This window comes from Anolis carolinensis, chromosome 2, assembly GCF_035594765.1.
Source record: "Anolis carolinensis isolate JA03-04 chromosome 2, rAnoCar3.1.pri, whole genome shotgun sequence".
NCBI classification, from domain to species: domain Eukaryota; kingdom Metazoa; phylum Chordata; class Lepidosauria; order Squamata; family Dactyloidae; genus Anolis; species Anolis carolinensis.
Genome location: NC_085842.1, coordinates 31413162 through 31423690, shown reverse-complemented (window position 1 = coordinate 31423690; position 10529 = coordinate 31413162). Strand labels below are relative to the sequence as shown.

Sequence of the window (10529 nt, the reverse complement as noted above, 5' to 3'; positions counted from 1 at the left end):
AAGTGCTTTCTGAGAGTGGAATACTCTGATGTGGAGTGTGGTGGAATCAACTTTTTGGAGATTTTTAAACAGAGGCTGGATGATCATCTGCTGGGAATGTTTTGATTCTGTATCCCAGCATAGGTTCCACTGGATGGTCCTTGTGGTTTCTTCCAACTTTATGAACATTTGGATTGCAGAGTATACAAATGTCCAGGACATTTTGTCACAGCTGTCCTCGCTATTTATTTATTAGCTTTCAACACACAAAAAAATACAATTCACAGTACATTTCCACTGATTATGAAGCAGCAGAGTTGTATCATCATCTGGCCCACCCATGTTGATGATTTTTTTTGACAAAGACTGTACTACTACCACAAAAACCTTGAAACTAAGCAGAGGGGCTGTGTATGCTCCCTACCACCACTAGTCAAGTATGCAATCATAAAATGAAGCTTTTAGTGCACTGTGGACATTCAACTTAAAACCTTCAAGAAGACAGAAAGATGGCATTTGATTAGTGTTTATTATTATTCCTAGAACAAATAGGAAATTTGGTTAAAAAATAGGGAAGTTTCACCAAGTAGCCAACACATCTCTTGAAGGGTAGATAGAACAAAAGCTTATTTTCCCAGTTTCTAGAATGGTGGCTTACTAGTCCCAAGGTGAATGGCACTTGCTGCTCTTATTGCAGATTTCATGGCAGAGTCAATCCAAGCATGAGGGTGAGCTGTATGTTCTCCGGCAAAATGGATCCTCCCTTCATTTTGAAACAAGCCTTTAAAAAGGTGACTGATTTGGTAGGAAGTGGGAGAGGCAAAAGCCCCCATGGAAAATTTGTCTAGGGCCCATTTCTGAATCACATGCCTTTTGCAGACAGATTTGAGATAATCTTTGGAGATATTGTGCACTTCTGACAGGTCATCCAGCACCACATCTATGCACTTTTCCTCACTGAGGGGAAGAAAGAAATTAGCATCTTCGTGCCAGGTGTAAGAAACCAGGAGGACCCCAAGACCACTGGCCAAATCGTGGTTCGGATAGTAGATCATTCGGGATGGATGGTCAGTGACAGACTTCCCACCTCGAATCCCGTCTCTCTCCCAAAACCTGTCAGTGCACGCCAAGGCAACCTTAGTTGAACTTGCATAATGGAAGGAGCGCAAGGCACGAGCCTTTTCATGAGAAAGGGGAGGATAGAATTTGATGAGCCGGGTGGCTCTGGCTGTCGCTGTGACAAGGACGTAATCGGCACTCAGCCACGTTGGGGCACTTTTGCCCGTTGTGTGGAAAAGCACCCTCACTTTATGGCTCGACTGAACAATCTTCTCTACTCTGCTGTTGAGACGGACGGTTCCAGGCATTTCTCGGTAGAAGGCATTGGGAAGTTGGTCAAATCCACCTGTGATTTCCTCGAAACTAAAGAAGCCAAGTGAAAAGAATAAAGGGAAGATGAACAGAGTGACTGGATCAACTCATAACAACATTTATATGTGCAACAAAACCAAAAAGCAATAGCAGAAGTACAGGAAAAGAGATTCCACCTGAACATTAGGAAGAACTTCTTGAACGTAAGAGCTGTTCAACAGTGGATCTCACTGCCTCAGAGTTGGGTGGAGGCTCCTTCTTTGGAGTCTTTCAAACCGAGACTGAATTGTCATATGTCTAGCATGTTTTAGTTGTGTTTTTCTGCATGGCTGGGGTTGGACAGGATGGCCCTTGTGTTCTCTTCCAAATCTATGATTCTAGGTATGTCATCTCTACATGTTATACTAATCCCCCAATCCCTGCACTGTGCTCCTGTCCAAGAAGACATCTTCCTCCTCTCCAAAACTGATAGTGGTCTGGATCCTCATAAGTCAGTGCATACAATAAGCATACTATGAGGTAGGGTTGTGCATGGTTTTCGTTTCCTCTGTTTCCTTCAGTAACTTTGCTACTTCAGGAGCCTGTAATTATAAGGGCCAAACGAAAGCAAGCCCGACACGAAAGCAAGCGGGAGCTGATCTCGGCTCCTCCTCCCCTATTCGGCCTCACAGTGGTATCTTTTTGATTTTCCTTTATTTTCCTGATTTTTTTAATTCAGTTGGACTGACTGGGAGTTGGGAACCTGAGAGAAAGTGGGTGGAGTGCACGTGCGTTTGGGGGCTTTCACTCTTTTAGCTTCTTTTTCTCCTTCCCTTCCTCTCCTTCAGAAAATACTTCTAAAAGATTATTATTAATCATAGCAATCCTAGCAAACAGAAAGAGAAGCCTACATCTCCTCTAGAGTAGAAAGTAGAAACAGCTTTAAGGAAGCAAAACCCCAAGTAGAAAAGAGATTGCAGCCTTGCAGGTAAGTGAGGGGATTTTTAAGATAGTCCACAGAGGATAGCTCAACTGAGCTTCAGGTCATCGCTCTTCCTTCCCTGGGCCTCCTTAAAATGCCTGCTGCGTGGCTTGCTGCTGATGCTGGCCCTGGGAGAGAAAGTCACATGCCTGCCTCTTCTTTAGAGTAGAATAATAATAATATAATAATAAAACTTTATTTATATACCGCCTTATCTCCCGGATGGGACTCAGGGCGGTTTACAGTCATAAAAGCAACACAAACATTACATAACAACATAATAGCACATTATTAAACAAAGTAAAATAATACAATATAACAATAAATAACACTTACATGACCAGATCAAGGGGACGGGAACCATAAACCCAATATATTAAAATGCATCATTTTAGGCTAGGGAAATCTTGTGCAATATATTCAGGCCCAGAACAGTTTTAAGAAGCAGTAAACCCACTCTCCTCCCCTACAAACAGAAGGGAAAGGATCCAGAAACTTAAAGGCGGGAACTCTGATGCTTTTTGTTGGGTGTCATCCTAGACTCCACAAGTCTCAATGCTAGACTAGGAAAACAGGATTAGAATGAGGGATTCCTTTCCCTATTTCTATGCATGCCTTCCTAGAAGGGCCTTTCTGTCTCTACTCCTCTCTTCCTGTTTGCTACTATCTCCTCCCCCATTTGTTGATGTGGCCATGAAGTATCACCAGAAGTTTTGGTCTTCAATTCCCAGAAATCCTAACAGCTGGTAAGCTGGCTGGGATTTCTGGGAGTTGAAGACCAAAACACCTGGGGACCCACAGGTTGAGAAGCACTGTTCTATTATAATGTATGTGTGCACTCAACTCCATCATTTGCCATATCCACCTGAGGCTAGTATCTCACTTTTGCTTAACACATGTCAGTGTTAAGCAAAATATCTTAGAAATACAATAGATTGCCTTCAAGAATCTTCTGTCATCTGGTTACCAACAGGTGCATTGGACTTATTGGGGTAACTGCTAGGCCCCTTCCACACGGCTGAATAAAATCTCACGTTTTCTGCTTTGAATTGGGTTATATGGCAGTGTGGACTCAGATAACCCAGTTCAAAGCAGATGCTGTGGGATTTTCTGCTTTGATATTCTGGCTTCGCCCCATGTAAGCCACTCCGAGTCCCCGAAGGGAGATGGTGGCGGGATATAAAAATAAAGTTGTTGTTGTTGTTGTTGTTGTTGTTGTTGTTATTATTATTATTATTATTATTATTATTATTATTATTATTATTATTATTATTATTATTATATGGCTGTGTTGAAGGGCCCCTAGTCAGTCTGAGATAGTAATAAAATAATACCCTTGCTACTAAAAAAGAAACATTTCCCACAATCCTCATCAGTCAAGAGTATATACATTCTTCCCATTTACCTGTCATCATCTGAAAAAATCACATATTCCAAGACAGAGTTAAGGAATGACATGTGGAATCCGGATTCTTCATTCATAAGATCACCGATCATATCCACTGCCCCTCGACTCAGATGTCCTTCTTTAATTAAATATTCCTAATTGCAGGAAAACAAGATTTGGTGACCAAAAGCTGAATAAAGTTCTACACATTACAGTATGTTTTATTTTGACGGACCAGCAAATGCCCACTTTCGCTTACCTTGGTGGTATAAGAGTCATATTTCTCCTTCAAAATTGTGCAGTTTTTAGTTACCTGTGCAAAAGGAAAGAAGGCAATTGATAAGGGAAGTGACATACTGTATGCACAATACCCCATTGTTTAGATTTCAAAGTTTAGAAAAACCATAAGTAAAACAGCATATTCAGACTGTTTTAAAAATCCCAGATTTTGTTCCTGCACTTTCCAAATTTATTTGGATATCATCCATGCACATTTTGTTTATCTCAAAATATTTCCTGTCAGTTCCCAGTACAACCAGGGACTTTTTTTATATCAACTCTACAGGTCAATTTATATTAATTTAGTATAAAACCAGAAAGAACCATGATCAAAATCTGACACTTTCCAATCAGTCTGGATGCACCAACAGATGACAACAAAAGGGTTGCTTCAATAGGATTCCTGTCTCTGTAATAATTGTGTAGAAAAGAGATTTCAGCAGGTGAAGCTTTCAGGACAAGCAACACCTGACGAAATTCCCAACACATCGCATACGGTAAATTATCACATGAGATAAGATTTATCTGCATGATTACACTACATTTTCATACTCTTCATACTTTGAAGACTATAAATAACAATTCTGAGAATCTTTAGTTTCAATTAGAAATACACCAGAAGTAAATAATAATAATAATAATAATAATAATAATAATAATAATAATAATAATAATAATAGGTTGCGGTGAGTTTTCCAGGCTGTATGGCCATGTTCCAGAAGCATTCTCTCCTGATGTTTCGCCCACCTCTATGGCAGGCATCCTCAGAGATTGTGAGGTCTGCTGGAAAATAGGCAAGTGGGGTTTATAAATCTGTAGAATACCCAGGATGGGAGAAAGGAAGGTTGTCTGTTTGAGGCAATTGCCCACCTGATTAGCATTGAATGGCCTTGCATCTTCAAAGCCTGGCTGCTTCCTACCTGGGGGAATCCTTGGTTGTGAGGTGATAGCTGGCCCTGATTGTTTCTTTTTTTGGAATTCACCTGTTTTCTGAGTGTTGTTCTTTATTTACTATCCAGATTATAGAGGTTTTTTAATACAGTAGAGTCTCACTTATCCAACACTTGCTTATCCAACGTTCTGGATTATCCAACGCATTTTTGTAGTCAATGTTTTAAATATATCGTGATATTTTGGTGCTAAATTCATAAATACAGTAATTACTACATAGCATTACTGCATATTGAACTACTTTTTCTGCCAAATTTGTTGTCTAACATGATATTTTGGTGCTTAATTTGTAAAATCATAACCTAATTTGATGTTGAATAGGCTTTTCCTTAATACCTCCTTATTATCCAACATATTCGCTTATCCAACATTCTGCCAGCCCGTTTATGTTGGATAAGTGAGACTCTACTGTACTGGTAGCCAGTATAAAATCAAGAAGAACCATGAACAAAATCTGGCTTTTAATAAGCTATTATTATTATTATTATTATTATTATTATTATTATTATTATCCTTAATATTTCCTTATTCTACCACATTTTCACTTATTAAATGTTCTGCCTGCCTGTTTTATGTTGTATAAGTGAGACTCTACTGTAATAATTTCATTTCTTACCACCTCTCCTCATGGCTCAAGGCAAGTTACAGAACAATTGAAACACATAAGCACTGCAAAAACACCACAAATACTCCATTAAGGGTTCTTTGCAAGGACGCACCTTATCCAGTGTTCTGGTATAGAGTTCGTCAGGGCTCCTTCCCCTCTCACTGGGCTCCAGCTGGTATCCAAAAAGGTTGCCATTTGCATGCACAGCTGCCACCTTCTGCCTTTGGTTTCTAATCAAATACCAGGCATCCTCATCCGTCTGGACAAATGGGTTTAATGAGAGGTTGAATTTCTTAAGATATTCACGAATAATTCTGGGAGGGAAAACCAGAACAGAGATGAAGTTTTTTTAAGGCACAAGACGATGTCACACAAGAGTTTGTGAAACTTCTGCATCCAGGGATGGTGGCATGCTGCAGGTCAATAAACAAGCTACGAATCAGTAAAATTATAAGGGTAGATAACACAGGGCAGGAAAAAAAAATCATGCCGGTACCCATTGCTCTGTCTCTAATGCAATGGGGTTTTTTGCTCATTGTCCCTCCCCTATTCAGCTGCTTATTGATATACTTCTTCTAAACACAAAAGGATAGCATAATAGCAGATTATGAAGTGCAGGCATTTATTGTATCTCACCCTGTAGTCAACCCTACTTCAACAAGAGGCAACTGTCTAGATCCCTATCTAAAGAAGCATGTGGTAATTATATAAGTGCAGAGTTAGAAAAGATAGTCCAAAGGAATTAATTGGGGGTTTTTTTGTGTCAGGAGCAACTGGAATTGCTTCTGGAGTGAGAGAATTGGCCGTCTGCAAAGACGTTGCCCAGGGGACGCCCAGATGTTTTGATGTTTTACCATCCTTGTGGGAGGCTTCTCTCATGTCCCCGCATGGAGCTGGAGCTGAAAGAGGGAGCTCTCCCCAGGTGGGATTCGAACCTGGCAGCCTTCAGGTCAGCAACCCAGCCTTCAAGTCACAAGGCTTTAATCCACTAGGCCATCGGAGGCTCCATTAATATATTTGATTAATCATCAATAAACTAGGGGGGGAAATCTAATTTAATTATGTTTATATTAGAAATTGAGAGGAAGTACATTTGATCTTCCACTTTTGCAGGCTTAACTTATGTGGAGCTGATTACTCACAGGATTGATTAATATGGTCTCTTTTGAGATCACCACGTTCTATAGTGAATTTCTATGGTCAACGTCTATCATAGGACCTAGAGATTTGAAGAGAGGTGTTCTCTCAAGTAAAAGGAACTAGTAAGCGTTTTTTAATTGCATTTTTTTACACTTTCAGGCAGGTCCTAATGAATGTAGAATGTGACTCTGCAATGTCGTTCAAGTGTCGTTGTGATTGTTGTTCAAGCTTAAATTAAAAGCCTGCATTACGAGACAAAGCTCAAAAATGACAATTGATGGTTTTGCTCAGATTTTCCATCCCATATCCATGTATTGAGCTTGGGAAAGAAAGAGACATTTTCAAAAAACCTATTTCATATCTTACCCACTAAAACTCTTACTTTCCCTGTCTATGAGTTTAAGGATAAACTCATATCCTTAATTTTAACCTGAAAGCAGCTATACAAAAGTCTGTATATACATTGGTGATTATGGTGAGCACCATGGAAAGCTCCTTTGAAGTTCAGACTGAAACCGACAGCGAATTCACTTCTCTATTGATATGTATGCCACCAGCCACCACTCTCAATAAAATTGTTGTTCTTGTTTTTTTAAAAAAATACCGCCACCCCTCTCAGCTTAATGCACCCTGTACTGAGCTCTTTTCAGCTTACCGGTGGTGCTTGGGCAGGCGCATAGCGCCTAACTCCACATACCAGTCCTTCTCTCGATAGGTCTTTATCCGACCCCCAACGCGGTCACTGGCTTCCAGAATATAAACCTAGGAACAAAACAAAAAAAACCCCTGTTGTTTGGTTTCAAATCACTTTGCCAGATCGTACTAAAAAGCTATTTCTGAAGAACACATAAGGCTGGATCATAGCGATGCCCAGCAAACATGACAATGAACTACTAAGGAAAGGATTATAGTTCCAAAATCAGAACTATACTATTTAAGGAAGGCTATTCCTTGCTGCTGATACTAGTTTATTATTTATTTATTTATTTATTTACAGCATTTATATTCCGCCCTTCTCACCCCGAAGGGGACTCAGGGCGGATCACATTACACATATAGGCAAACATTCAATGCCTTTTAACATAGAACAAAGACAAGACAAACATAGGCTCGGAGCGGGCCTCGAACTCATGACCTCCTGGTCAGAGTGATTCATTGCAGTGATTCATTGCAGCTGCTCTCCAGCCTGTGCCACAGCCCGAGCCCTACCCTCCGCTATCATGAAAAGATGGTTCAGTTTAATTACCAGGTGGCCAGCGTCCTTCAGTAACCTGGCAGCGGTGAGCCCACTTATTCCAGCCCCAACAATCACAACAATCTTTGGGTCTGAAGTCTTCTTCAGCCCATTTTTGGCAATGTTTAGCAGCTCCTCATAGTCAGGGTCACGGAGGCACCCCATCCATTCTTCATGGTGGTTAGCATTATTTCTGGGGATGAAGCTTGCCACAAGCAGCAACAAGGGAAGAAAAGCTGGAAGAGAGGAAAGAAATGACTCTGTCAGAAAAGAGAAAGCAAATCAGTAAAACAATGTTTAGTGGAATGGGCTCGCTATCTTGACACATTTGATTCTGCAGCATTTCTCTCTACTCTCTTTCAGCGATCACAAAATAGGTAATGCTGTAGCTTGTCTTTTATTTTAAAGGGACTTGAGACCCATGAGGTCTCTTCCATCTCTACTGTTCTATGATTCTATGATTCTAGAAGCATCAAATTAGCAAACGAAGCATCAGGACTTAATGACAGCTGGTTTTCAAAACGGAACTGAATGTGTTGTCGGTATGACCACACAAAGCCATCCCTTAAGTCACTTGCAACCTCTTAGATTCAGCTATTTTACTTCACATCTGCTTTGGGCCAACAATGCATGAATGCAAAACTCATAAAACATCCATTTCCACCACCTGTTTTGTTTTATGGCTCTCCTATATCAGAAGTAGGAAGCTGAACCCCCTTTCCATGAAGAAAAAGACGAAAAAGGGAGATAAAGTAAGGCAAGTTCCTTTTGACCTTCCTCACATAACATTGGCTAACACACATTTTGGTGCCTCAAATGTCAGACCTGTTTCTCGGTGTATTTCACCTGCTGATTCCATAAATTGCACCAGTTTCCCTCTGTCAGCTCTAGTTTTTGAGATACAGATAGTTTCCAAGTTACAAACAAGATAGGTTCTGTAGGTTTGTTGTTAAGTTTAATTTGTATATAAGTTAGAAGAGGTACATTTTTAAAGTGTAACTCCAGCAATGTATGTATTTGTATGATATATCTTTGGATATCATAGAAAAGGGTTAACACTCATGTGATATTTGGTTTGCTGTGTGTGCCCCTGTTCAGAAAGTTTCATCTCACTTTCAGTCCCTGTGACATTGGATTTTGGAAAAAATATAGAAAGAAAGATTGGTGATAAAGCTTCATTTAAGACACCTCTTTGCCATAATAACTCTTCCAGGAGTGCATTTTCCTTGTGGGGGTAGCTTTCTCTCACTTCCTGTTGTCTCACCCCTGTTCTTAACCGTGAGTTGTTTGTAAATCAGATGTTTGTAACTCGGGGACGGCCTGTACAGAACATATGCCATCTTCCAGTTGCCATCTGCTTGCTCATAGAGAACAATGATAACCATGAATTCATATCTAAAGATCAAGAGCAGGTCTATCCAATGAACCCGTGCCCTAAATAACCCCAGTAACAGACCTCAAAAACAAAACTCCAAGAAAAAAATCCCATTATATTTATTTTAAACACTGGTAGTATAGATCCCTAATCTTCCACAAATCTGGATAATTAAGCTTTTGTGAGAAATATAGGGCTTTAAGCCTTTCCTTCCTGCAGTCCTAAGTCACTTGGCCCCATAAAGAAACTGACAACGAAGTATATCATAGTACAGTAGAGTCTCACTTATCCAACATAAACGGGCCGGCAGAACGTTGGATAAGCAAATATGTTGGATAAAAAGGAGAGATTGAGAAAAATCCTATTAAACATCAAAATAGGTTATGATTTTACAAATTAAGTACCAAAACATCATGTTATACATCAAATTTGACAGAGAAAATAGTTCGTTACACATCAATGCTATGTAGTAATTACTGTATTTACAAATTTAGCACCAAAATATCACAATGCATTGAAAACATTGACTACAAAAATGCGTTGGATAATCCAGAACATTGGATAAGTGAGTGTTGGATAAGTGAGACTCTACTGTAATCCAATGAAGGTTCTGGATCTGTTAGACCCAGACTGGATATCATCCATCATCTACCTTCAATAGCCTTAGAATAAGTCTGTATAGTGTTTTCGGATAAAGAATATTCAGTCATACAGGCAGTCAATGCATTACAGAGAAATTAAAGGATGTCACAGTGGTATTTTTAATAACAAAATGCTGCGAGAAAGATCATAACCATCATTCAGTGCCCCCAAAGACACCAGCTACTCCTAAGATTATTCCACTTACAGAACTTACCCATGTTGTGGTGGCCAATGTAAAGGCGTGAGAGAGCTCTCTTGTTTTATAGCCTCTCTCCAATTGACTCTGGGCCAAGAGGGATTCATAACTGGTCAAACCTGGCTTTTTCTACTAAGACTTTTTCAGTGGCCGCCCTGTCATTGGGCACTATCTGTATAGACATCACACAGAAAAGGTGACAGGAAGCACAATACAACACTGTTGCACAAAGCAAGATAGGTTACAAAATAACATAAAACGATAACATAAAGCATAAGGAAGTACATTACATTTCAGACAAACCTTCTTTTACCGATGGAGCAACTTTTAAATTGAACCCAGGGGGAAAGTCCTACCGATTCCGGAAACTGTCAGATCAAACTGAGCCCAGGAATGAAAGTTAAGAT

General features: G+C 39.9%; 1 protein-coding gene across 2 annotated transcripts; it reads right to left on the bottom strand.

Moving 5' to 3' along the window:
• Positions 1-200: 200 nt before the first annotated feature.
• On the bottom strand, positions 201-10237 carry LOC100566795 (L-amino-acid oxidase). 2 transcript variants are annotated; one of them, XM_008105477.3, is made up of 7 exons: positions 10141-10237; positions 7922-8145; positions 7331-7437; positions 5648-5849; positions 3958-4011; positions 3717-3853; positions 201-1401 (listed from the first exon to the last, which is right to left on the bottom strand). In XM_008105477.3, exons 1-7 carry the CDS (start codon positions 10142-10144, stop codon positions 621-623), a joined length of 1509 nt encoding a protein of 502 aa, XP_008103684.1. In that variant the 5' UTR covers positions 10145-10237; the 3' UTR covers positions 201-620. The 2 variants fall into 2 exon arrangements, with proteins under 2 accessions (XP_008103684.1, XP_003217937.2); XM_003217889.4 differs by having other exon boundaries at positions 10132-10216.
• Between the last annotated feature and the right edge of the window lie 292 nt (positions 10238-10529).

Excerpts from the sequence above, each read along its gene's own strand:
- LOC100566795 (XM_003217889.4), bottom strand. Across the intron at positions 4,012-5,647 it reads ATACCAGAACACTGGATAAG|GTAACTAAAAACTGCACAAT; the intron begins GTGCGTCCTTGC and ends CCTTTTGCACAG. Across the intron at positions 1,402-3,716 it reads ATTTTTTCAGATGATGACAG|TTTCGAGGAAATCACAGGTG; the intron begins GTAAATGGGAAG and ends TGGCTTCTTTAG.